This window comes from Rhinolophus sinicus, chromosome 15 (genome assembly GCF_057876585.1).
Source record: "Rhinolophus sinicus isolate RSI-liver-muscle chromosome 15, RSI-T2T, whole genome shotgun sequence".
NCBI classification, from domain to species: domain Eukaryota; kingdom Metazoa; phylum Chordata; class Mammalia; order Chiroptera; family Rhinolophidae; genus Rhinolophus; species Rhinolophus sinicus.
The window spans coordinates 523,397-534,902 of NC_142515.1; the positions used below are offsets into that span (position 1 = coordinate 523,397).

The 11,506-nt window shown below is 58.1% G+C and overlaps 1 protein-coding gene across 7 annotated transcripts in view; it reads left to right on the plus strand.

Moving 5' to 3' along the window:
• Positions 1-10,790, plus strand: part of CFAP46 (cilia and flagella associated protein 46) — a 91,237-nt gene extending 80,447 nt beyond the window's left edge. For 2 of the 7 annotated variants that reach the window (XM_088791734.1, XM_088791732.1), the window contains 9 exons: positions 888-1,049; positions 5,469-5,539; positions 5,614-5,778; positions 6,302-6,375; positions 7,102-7,214; positions 8,357-8,438; positions 9,019-9,155; positions 9,234-9,314; positions 10,297-10,790. In XM_088791734.1, the coding sequence (XP_088647860.1) occupies positions 888-1,049; positions 5,469-5,539; positions 5,614-5,778; positions 6,302-6,375; positions 7,102-7,214; positions 8,357-8,438; positions 9,019-9,155; positions 9,234-9,314; positions 10,297-10,421 (1,010 nt within the window). In that variant the 3' untranslated portion in view covers positions 10,422-10,790. Of the gene's footprint in view, positions 1-887; positions 1,050-5,468; positions 5,540-5,613; positions 5,779-6,272; positions 6,376-7,101; positions 7,235-8,356; positions 8,516-9,018; positions 9,156-9,233; positions 9,315-10,296 lie in introns of those variants that run through there. The other 5 variants (XM_088791733.1, XR_016018830.1, XR_016018831.1 and 2 more) reach the window with 5 other exon arrangements.
• Positions 10,791-11,506: the final 716 nt, after the last annotated feature.

An 11,506-nucleotide genomic window follows, 5' to 3' on the forward strand; every position in this document is an offset into this window, starting at 1 on the left:
CAGGACAGATGCTTTTTCTCACTCACTGAGCTTAAACCCATTTGAAACGTGCTGGCCACACCATCCAACCCCACTATGGGGGAGGGACACTCAGTGTCTGCGAGGGTTCCGTCTCACCGGGCACCTGATCTTATAAACTGCTCTTTTAAAAAGGCATTGCATCCGTCTACTTTTCTTCCTCCCACAAAGAATTGTGGCACAGAGGGGGACGGGTAGGGGTTTTGTCAAGGCTCTGACTTCCTCCGATACTGAGCTGCCTGCCAGCTGCCCACCAGTGGAGCTGAAGTGAGGGTTTCGGAAGTGTGTGCAGCTGCTGGGAAGGCCAGTCGTGCTTGCAGTCCAGGGAGAGGCCAGGCTGGACTATCCAAGGTCATTGCTGTGACCTGAGACCTCAGAGCTCCCTGGGTCAGGATAAGGAGGCCGCTCGGTGTCAGGCACACGGGCTTCCACTTCTCAGGTCAAGGATCGCAGGGCGGGGTGGCCCTGACCACCGTGCCTGTCAGAAACAGCAGGTCTCCCCGACAGGCAGGACACGGCTCGTTCGAGGGGCCTCTTGGGCAGCCCGGACCCCTCTGTGCTCTCCTCTGGGAGAGGCTCAGTGCAGCTACTCGCCCTTTGAAAAGCGGCTCCCTCCTTAGAGGAGCCATTGCACCCCAGGACCTGCCTCAGGAACTGGATGCCTCAGCCAGATAGGTCCTCAGAGCCCTGGGGGATCCGACGTTCCTGTGACCTGGGCTCAGGACCATCAGTGTCTCTCCCACGAGAGCCCCGCCTGTCCTGGGTCCCCCGCTCTGCAAGGGGCGCTGCAGCCCAGCAGACGGCCTCAGCAATGGCAGGCACGGGGGGCTGGTCCTCTGCAGGCCTAGCTGGTGTGCTTCTGCCCCCAGCTGAGCCCGAGGCTGCAGATGCCGTCATCCTCGTGGTCGACAGATATCTCCTGGAGTTGCCGCTGGAAGGCCTGTCTGTGCTCGGGGCGGCAGCGGTCTCCTCTGTGTCCCGCGAGTTCTCCCTCCAGATGCTGTGGACCCGCCTCCACAAGGGGGAGACAGGTGAGCACTGCCTCGGGGTTCAGGTGTGGGACCGGATTGTGTGAATTACTTTTGCTAGAGGGTGATTATGAAAGGTGTTTACAGAGCACCTACTATGTGCCTGGCCTTCTGTTTGGATCTTTCTTAGCCTCACAAGCTTGAGTTTCAAAGGAGGGGACGTGCAGTGAGCAGCTGCACCGTCACTCAGGTGGTGAGCGACAGCGAGGGAGGGACGCGGGCGGCCAGCGTGCGGGCGTTCTCCCTGCTGTCCCCTGCACAGAGCTCTGCGTGGCTGCTGCTCTCCAAATAAATATCAAGTTAAATAAAAATAAATGGGTCAGACTTCCATCCAGGATGAAATAACAAGGACCAAATTTGCCCTTCCAACTGAAACAAGGAAAAAACCAGACAAAATATATGAAACAATGGTTTTCAGACATTGGTGATCAGACGGGGACGGTGACCCCAAAGGAGGGGACCGATAGGATCACAGTCTCCCCGGGCTGAGGAGGTGGTGCTGGGTGCCTGGGGACCCAGGTGATGAGAGTTCTCAGGGCAGGTCCTGGGAGGAGAGATCAGCAGAGAGTCCCACAGGCCTTCAGCTGAGAACTGGTCTGCAGGGGTGCGAGCAGACTCCCCAAGGTCAGGGACAGGAACAGGGACCCGTCACCGAGCTCATTCCCGCCTGCGCATGGCTCAGCTGTCCACCCGCCAGAGTGGGCACTCATCTCCCACAGGCCTCAGGTACAGTGACCAGAGAGGACGACCTGCCTCTGCACTAATGAAGACGCCTGCCTAGCCCCACCCAATGGAACTTAAAATGAGCCACAAAGCATCAAAGTATTTCCAGGTAACTTAACTGCATCCCCCAACCAAGCTCGAGAAAGTGTACAGACTAAAAGTATCCAGCACCCAATAAGGTAAAAGGTGAAAGGGCTGGACATTCAGTGAAAAATTACGAGGCACACAGACCGGTGGGAAACGATGACCCAGTGAAGAGAAAACCAAGTGATCGAGACGGATCCAGAAATGACACAGCTGATAGAATCAGGAGACAGGCCATTAAAACAGTTCTCATGGAACAGTCCTGCGCGGGGGCATCTGAAGTAATGGTGGCCAGTGTCCCCCAGATCTCATGGAAACTGTGATCCCGCAGACCCAAGAGGCTCAGCAAACCCCAAACACAAGAGACAAAAAGAAAACGGTACCAGGAACGTCACAGTCGATGATTTATTGTTGAGCCACACGTGATGGAGCATTTTAAAAGCAGGAGAAGGAAAAAGCCCCGATTCAGGGGCAGCAGCAGACTGAGTGCAGGCAAATGGTGACCATCTTTACATTATTAAAGAAAAACCTGTCAAATCGCTTCCAAAAGCTCTGGTGAAAGAAAGGCTTTCTCAGACACAGGAAAGGGGAAGGGATTCACCAGGAGGCCTCCCTGCATGACAAAAAAGTGCTAAAGAATGTGCTTCAGGCTGGAAAAAAGTAGACGGAAACACGCACAAGGAAACACAGAGCAGAATGGGAAGCAGGTGGTAATATTTAAAACTTTTTTCTTGTTTTAAAAATCTCCTTAAAAGATTTTGACAGTTTAGAGCAAAAACCAACAATGTATTGTGGGGTTTCTAACGTGTGACTGGAAAGCTTGAGGGCAGACAGTGAGGAATTAGAGATGTAAGCGAATGCTCCCACTAGAAACAGATTTACAGCTAATACACAGACGAATGGAGTCATAAAAAACAGCCGAACAGAGACAGAAAAAGAGGGGAAATGGAACAAAGACCAGACGGGACAAATAAAAAGCAAACTGCAAGATGTTAGATTTCAACCCAATCACATTCTCTGTAAACGGTGTAAAAACCCCAACTAAAAGGTAACGGGGGGCCGGCCCGGTGGCTCAGGCAGTTAGAGCTCCGTGCTCCTAACTCCAAAGGCTGCCGGTTCGATTCCCACATGGGCCAGTGGGCTCTCAACCACAAGGTTGCCGGTTCAATTCCTCGAGTCCCGCAAGGGATGGTGGGCTCCGCCCCCTGCAACTAAGATTGAACACGGCACCTTGAGCTGAGCTGCCTCCCGGATGGTTCAGTTGGTTGGAGTGCGGGCTCTCAACCACAAGGTTGCCAAGTCAATTCCTCGACTTCCACAAGGGATGGTGGGCTGTGCCCCCTGCAACTAGCAACGACTGTGCCCTCCACAACTAAGGTTGAAAGGACAACAACTTGACCTGGAAAAAAAGTCCTGGAAGTACACACTGTTCCCCAATAAAGTCCTGTTCCCCTTCCCTAATAAAATCTTAAAAAAAAAATAAAGTAACGGTCATGAATGAAAATGCAAGACGGAAAATACGGTTCTTTAAAGGAACCCATTCGAAGGATAATAATGGGTTGAAAATAAAGGCTGGAAAACAGACCATGCATCTTCTAGAAGCCTCTCCGTGCAAGGCCGCGTCTGTGAGTGGTGCCTCCAAGCTCAAGGCCCCAGGGAAGGGAGAACTTTGTCACTCCTCACCGGCCATTCGGAAGGCCTCCTCCTCCGAAGAACGTGTCCTAGTCTTTTGCCAGCTTTCCTACTGGGTTACCTGCTTTTCCCAATAGCTGGTGTTTGGGGTCTTTTTGTAACTCAGTCCTTACTTCGGGATCATGGAGCTGCTACCCTCTGATGTCTTCCAGATACGCCTTTTCTTGCCTTTCACGTTTGTATCTACCTCCCTGTGAAACTGGTGTTGATGTGTAGTGCGAGGCACCCACTGTGTGCACACTGTCTGTGCAGGGGGCCTCCCACCCCCACCCCTGCCTCGCATGTGGTCACGGCAACAGTGGGAGACTGTAGCACATCCGTTGCGGTTGGCAGAAGAACGGCCCCCAAAGGTGTCCGCACGCTGATCCCCAGGACCTGTGAGTGACCTGACATGACCAAAGGGACTGTGCAGATGTGACCCAGTGAAGGGCCCTGAAATGGGGAGACAGTCCTGGGTCATCACAAGGGTCCTCAGGGAGGGAAGCAGGAGGGGCCGAGAGATCGGGAGATGCCGTGCTGCCCTGTCTGTAGATGGAGAAGTGGCCGCGGTCCCAGGACGGGGCGGCCACGAGAACGGGCCCAGGGCCTCCACAGGGGGCCAGCCTGCCCACACCTCGATTTTAATCCAATGGGACCCCTTTCGATCTCTGATGTCTGGACTGGGAGATAATAAATTTGTGTTGTTTTCAGCCCCGACATTTATGGTGATTTGTTACAGTAACAAGAGCTGCTACAAAGTCTCACCACAGAGTCACAAAAAATCTGCCTAATGTGAGTTGAATCTTTTTAAATACGTTACTGAGTGGTCCCCAAAAGAAGGTTTTACAGGCGTCACAGTGGAGCATCCCGGAGCCCGCATGTTCACGCGGGAGGAAGGCTGTTTGGGCATGAAGATCGCCGTAAACCACCCAAAAGAGCTGAGCTGGTGTATGGATTCCAAACTAATAAAGAGGGAGGACGAGTAAGAAAACAAAGGGACCAGGTGCTCGTCACACTAGGTGGGCGAGTCGTGGGGAAGCCCAGCCTTTTGATCGTCAGCTGAAAAAGCGAATGGGCCACGCCTGCCAGCTGACTGGCAGAGACAATCAAAGGCTGCCTGAGCATCAGATGCTGTTTACGGGAGACACCTGAAGAAAAAGGTCACGGGTGTCAGAAAGCCGAGGGGGACACACATCTGGCAGATGACCAGAAGGGACCGCTGTCTCTCGGTCAGATGCCACAGACTGCACAGCCATCATCATGGTTAGGGACAGGGCCGTCACCTAATGCTCGTGCTTTGAGCCATCAGGGAGGTCAAATAGCCTCAAAATACGTGCGTCACAGGTAGAAAGTGGAGGCAGGGCTACAATACGTCCGGAGCAGACAGCAACAAAGGCAGATGGAGGCAAAACTCGGTTGTTTGAAAATCAGTCGGGACAAGGCCGACAGCCCCAATCAGTTCGTCCAGCGTAGGCAAACAGCAGGGGATGTGGGAGCCGGAAGGAAGAAGCTGCCATTGTTCGAGTGCCTGCAGGAGGGCCCAGGAGCCACTGCAGCAGTGGTGCAGCCAGGAGACAGACGGCAAACGCTGGGGTGGGAGGCAGAGCAGCCAGCAGGGCCCGGCCCCACAGCAGGTACACTGGTGGGTGCCCAGTGTGGTGTGTGAGTGGTCGGCGGCTGGCCTGGGAGCCTCGGGTGACCATTCTTTCTTGCGTCTCCTGGCCCGGGCCTTCCCCACACTGTCAGCCTGTGCAGTTGAGAAATGATTGCCATTTCAACTTTACAAACTTAAAATAAACGGTGCCCACTATGTCTTGTCTTTTTATTGAGGTGAAATTCACGAACCTGAAACGAACCATTTCAGAGTAAACAGCTGAGTGGCAGTCAGTGCTGTGCCCACCTGTCCAGTTCCACGGCATCACTACTGCTTTTTGTTTCCAACAGAAGGGAGCGTGAAAAAGGACACCAAAGGCAAAGAACCGAGGAGGAGAGGTCCAGCAAAGAGGGGCCCGAAGGTAGGCGGGCGGGGCCCCGCTGACCCTCCAGATGGACACAGGACATCCCCACCGACCGTTGTCTGTCGTCGTAGGGCAGCGTGCCCCGGGTCACCTTCCCCGACTGCGTCCCAGTCAGCTCAGACAACTTCAAGTGTATCCTTTGCTGGACCCCCGCCCCCGACGCGAGCCTGTGGTTCTGGTTCTCCTTAACCAAGACCCGGTCATCGTGGACCCGTACAACGAGGCCCAGGGCACAGGTGAGCACTTCCCACGGCCCCCACTCCACACACACGTGCCACACGCCCCCGGTGCCAGGCGTGGCCCAGCCCCACGGGGCAGCGTGTGCCGAGTGCGAGGCGTCAGGCCTCTGCCGCTTCCCATTGTTCCCTCAGGGACCCCGGCCCTCCCTCACCACCTGCGGCCACAGCACACAGCAGTGGTGTGAAAAAGGACCCCTGCAGCGGCATCTGGCCCTCTCCTGGGGGGTGGGGAGGCAAAGGGCCTCCAGAGGGTGTGGGTGCCGCCCTGCAGCTCTCAGCACTGAACTCCGTGTTTCTCTTTTGCAAAATTGGTCCCAAAGGAGGGAATGAGACTAACATTTCCACAAGCAGTGAATGCTGACACCACCTCGGCCTGTGAGGCTGAGCCCGGGGCCCCCGCTGCACCAAGGGCACAGGGACCTGCCTAGCCCCACAGCGCCACACGTGTGTGGAGAGCTCCTGTGTTTGTCACGAGTCACTTGTCATTGCAGATGAGCTGACTCCTGTCTCCGTGACGCAGGAAATCCTGGACAAATTCAAAGACAGGTTCACTGCACGATGGACGGGACACCTGGGAAATAAGCACTTGCCCAGGTTGGTGGGTCCCTGCACCGTCTGCAGGGCACCAAGGAGCCAGTGGGTGGGGCTGCACACGTGGGGCTCTGTCCTCCCTCTCCACCTGGGCCCTGCTGTCTCCCTCAGGCTCCTTCCCGCCCTGACCCTGCCTGTCCCGTGGACGCCCAGTGGCTCCTGGTGTCTGACTGTCCCCCTCACACACGGGGCTCCTTGGCCTTCAAGGGGCTGACTAGGGGCTCATTGTCCGCACCCCCGTTTTACAGTGAGGACCTGGGCACCCAGGAATGTGCCCCGGCACAAGGTCCCGCAGCCAGTCAGCTGGGCCTCCTGCAGGAGCTGGGCCTGCTGGCACATGTCCTGTGGACACCTTGGGGACCTGGGCGTGCTTGGCAGTCAGGGAAGCGTCCTTCTAGCACTTTCCAGAGCCATGGCCCTGGTTCACCCCAGGGACACGAGGTTCATTCTCAGGAGAGCTGGCTAGACCAGCTGCCCAGGGAGCCTGCGTGTCAGACGCAGAGAGAGGCCACGGCGGCGTGAGCACTGGTGCTGTCCTAGCGAGGGGTGGGGCGTGGCGGGAAGACAGCCGAGGACAGTGTTGCTTTAGCAGCGCGTCCCAAAGTGTGTCACCCTGAAGCCCACGGCCCTCAGAGCTTCAGGACAGAGTCGTCCTGGCTGCATTGCTCGCGGACACCTGCCTGTGCCTGGCCGCCCGCCTGCCCACCCGTCACTCTCCTCCCTGTGCAGTCAGGCTGAGTGGGAGCAGCTCCTGGGCAGCTGTGATGGCTTCTTCTTCTACGGGATGGAGAGCTTCCTGTCCCACGTGCTGGTGGAAAGGTTGGCGGCCATGAACTTAGAGGGTGAGCCAGGTCCTCTTGGGACCCCCAGCCCGACTCTCCACCAGGACCTGTGGGTACAAAACGATTAGCCACAGACGCACTGGGACAGGGCCGGGCCAGCCGTGTGTCGTCGGTTGTCGTCATCTGACAAAAAGGGCTGGGGGTTCCGGGGCCAGCTTCTCCTGCCCTCAGGCCCCACCTGCATTTCTCAGACACCCCACTTCAGATTCCCAAACCTGGCAGGCCCAGCCAGGGGCAGGAGTTGGGGGTCACCCTCCAGGCTTGGGCCTGCAGAGTCCCGGAGGCTGGGGGGCTGAGGGGGCATTTCCAGAACACGCAGGTCACAGCCCTCCCCACCAGTCCTTCTAGCCTAAGTGTGGGTGCTCTGGGCCTTGCTTTCCCTCTTGCTGTCTATCAGTAGTCTAGGAGGCTGCCAGGTAGTCCCCCACACCCCCAGGATGCCCGTGTTTGGTTGGCCTTTTCAGGGGTCCCTAAAAGATGCCCCCCCTTTGAGGTGGGTGTTCCTATTGATGGCAGTACAAGCATGTGGGCACTTGTCCCGTGGTCAGGGAACCTCAACCTATCCCTGTCACCTGGTGCCCGGTCTCCTCTCCCGCCCACCACCCCACCCCATAAGCACGTCACCTGGGCGGATTCCTTACCCCAAGGGGAGGTAGAAACAGCCTTTCTGAAACTGCAATTCTGAGCCTTCTTACATGGGGGGCCAGTGAAATCCAAGCAATGTGCGAGCTGACAGATGCCTGCGGGAGTGGCAGTGTTCTCGGGGTCCCGTGGTTCCCTGCCACATCCTGCCGCTTCTGCCTGCCCTGGGCTGCCCGAAGCCCAGCCCAGCCAGGGGTGAGCTCTGCATCCGTGGGGCTTGCATGCACACCGTGTGTCCTGTTTCAGTGGCCCTGGGGCTCAGGTGACCCAACTAGTCACCGTGTGCCCAAGACCACCCTTAAAGCAGACACCTGTCGGTGTGGCATGCTGGCAGCCGAGACGCCTGGCCAGGCAGGAAATACTGGGCCCTGTTGCACAAGGAGGCAGTGAAGGGTATGGGGCTCCTGGAGCAAATAATGTCCCGTGTGCCCTGTGGCCAGTGGGTCCCAGAAAGGGCCTTGGGTAGACGCTGGCCTGCACAGCCCCTCCTGTGTCCGCAGCGTGCCACGTGATGGTCCTGCTGGACCGCGCCCGGTCCTGTGAGAGCTCGCGGCGACAGGTGGAGTCCTCGGAGAGCAAGAGGTGCCTGTGAGCCCTGCCCGGGCTCTGCTGGGCTGGCCTGTGGATGACTGACGGGAGCTGGGGCGTATGAGCAATGGGTGTGCCCCCTGGGGAGCGCGGGGGACAGCGTGTCTGCACGCCGTGGGCAGAGTCCCACGAGGGAGCCAGCCTCCGTCATCTACCCCCGGACCCTTCCCTGGCTAAGTCTCTGGGGAGCAGACGCTGAGCACAGGCCTGGCTGGAGCCTCGAGACCACTGGGATTGGGCCAAGAGACAGGGCCGGCAGGTGGGAGGGTGCCCCCCACACACGCACCCCCAGGCCTCTGTGGACTGACCAGGTGGCCCAGCAGGACAGCTCCCTCTCACAGGGATGTGTCCCCTCCTGGCTTCAAACCATGCTTGGGAGCAGTGCAGAGGGGTCTGGCAGCTCTGAAACGCCTTTTCTTGTTAAGTGCCATTTAAGTTTGGGGGGCGGGGACGGACATTCTTGATTGTTTCAAGAAGTTTAAGAGCTGTCAGTCCAAACACACGCTCAAGCCCTTAGCGGTGGTTGGGTTGTGGGAGGGGGAGGCTCTGGTTCATGGGAACTGGGTCCCCACAGTGCTGTGCAGCTCTCCTTAGAGGAGCCAGTCGAGACTGCTGTCCTTCTGAGCCTGGCAGGGGCCAAGAGCATCCTGGCGAACCAGTGGCCAACACGCCTGCAGGACAATGCACTGCGGGCCAGCGTCCTGTGGGAAAGTAAGTGGGTGCAGCCCCACGCCCGTCCCGCAGAAGCCCACGGGGGCCACGCTGTCTGAGGGGAGCTTTCTCCCTCAGATCTGCTGACAGTTGGCAAGCCGACTGGGAGAACGGTCCGTCTCCTTCAGAAGATGGAAGCTGGCGTCGTGGCCGAGCTCGGTAAGAGAGACCTCCCACCTCCCTGCTCCCCTCTGCAGGGTCAGTGTTCCCACCTCTGCTTCTGCACAGCCTCTGCAGGTCGTGTGTGACGCAGACCCTGAGCCACGGTGTGGCGTGGCATCTAAACTCCTAGGGAGAAACACCGGTCATTAGGTCTGCAAATTTGTCTTTAAAACCGTTTAAGTCACACAGATTCTAAATGCCCAGGTGTGCGGTCTGGGAGCAGATGGCCACACCTGGTGGCAGCCTCACACGTGGAAACTGGTGTAAAAGTTTCACTACAACACTTGTTAATGGCTTCAGCGGTCTGTTAGAGGGATAATCCACCTAAGAGAGGTTTATCCCGGGATGATTAAAATCGTGAAACCTTCAAAATACGCAACACGAAAGGAGCTTAAAATGTAAAAATCACATTGTCTGCTTCCTGGGATGTAGTTCCCAAACAGTAAATGCTTTTTGAATGAGTGAGCGTGTGAATGTGAATGGATGTATGAGTGAGTGAGTGAGTGAGTGAGTGAGTGAGTGAGTGAGTGTGAATGGTGTCACAGGTGGATGGAGGTGAATGACGGTTCAGGTCACAGGACAGTCAGGTGACGGGGACAGAGGGTGCAGCTCTGTGGAGTGAGAAGCAGCCGCAGGTGACTTTTCCGTCAGCAGAGGGCGGGCACCTGCCCAGTGGCCCTGTGCCAGCGCTGCTGCTGGGTAGTGTCCATGCCCAGTGCAGGCCGCCCACCCCCTGCAGTCAGGGTGGCCACTGAGTGGTGGCAGGAGGAGGCCCCGAGCTGGTAGAATCTTCCGGATTCTTGCGCTCAGTGCCGAGGTGTGGTGAGGGGAGAGCTGGCCCTGGTGTCAGGCAGTCCTGTGTCCTCCGTGTCCTTGTCTGTGAGGACGCATCCGAGGCAGAGCCAGGAGCACCCCGCCCCCGACCCCACCACGCACGTGGCCCTGGGCACTTCACGTGCTGCTGTTCCTTTCCCCTCAGATGAATCTCCAGGGACCTTGAAGGACAGACTGGTGTCCCTCCTGTCACAGCTGCCAGGCCCTGAGCAGCTCCCCATCAGCCTCAACCTGGTCCTGTACGGGCTGCCAAACCAGGCTGTTGTGTGACATCCTCCCTGAGCCCACCGCAGGCCCAGCCCTGCCACCCCGCGGGCGTTCCCAGCCCTGATGCAGCCCAGCCCCTGGCCTTCCAGTGACCTGCTGGGCTGTGGCCCCTTCTGCCCAGGGAGCCACCTGCCACCACCTCAGTCACCCAGGACCATCCCCTGCCCTGTCGTGGGGGCACATCTGTACCCAGGGGCCTGGATGGGGTGGGGTCACCACCTCCCGGGAGCCCTCAACCCCAGGTGGGCCCTCAGAAGATGGTTTCTGGCTGACGCAAACACCTTTCCCTGAGATGGACTCACGGCTCCTCGACAGGGACACTTGGGCAGTGGGTTTGTTTTCTGTTCAGCTGCTTGAGTAAATGATTATACCAAGCCACTGCTGTGTCGTCTCGGGGGCCCCAGCACTGGGGGTGGGGGCCTGGCCCAGCCTCGGGTCAGGAAGCAGGGACCCGCTCAACCCCACACCCCTCCTGCCCACCTGCCTGCCAAGACACCAGAACCTTCTACCACCTCAAACTCCAGGGAGGACGCTGGCTACGTGGGATGACCCCACTCAGCAGGCTCACATCCCAGCCGAGGAAGCCACAGGCCTCCCACATGACCTTCCAGCCGCCCAGGGAGGCCTGCGCGGCTCTGTCCCCAAGCCGGGACCCTCCTCAGCCGGAGCTTTCCTGCCCCCACGGCATCAAAGTGGGGCCGTGTCTTCAGCCAGGGACCTGAGATGCGAAGATAAGGGGCTGAGAGCCATTGAGCAGAAGCAGCCTGTATGTGCTGCAGGTGAGGGGACCCTCCCAGCTCTGGCTCTGTCCATGTGTTTTCTCAGTGTCAGGTGTCAGGCAGCACAAAGGAAGGGGGCGTGCTCCCTCCCCCACGGAAGGCCCAGGTCGATGCGTGCCCTCTGACCCCCTTGCTGTCCCCTCTGACCCTTGGCATGTATCTGTCCCACTCTGGGGACCACACATCAGTAGGGCCCAGCAGGGTTTGATGGGGACCTTCACACTCCAAACACCCCTTGGCCATATGGTCGGCACTGAACTTGCCAGCCCTGCGTCCCCGTCCCGTGGCGGGTCCTGGGATTCTGAGGGT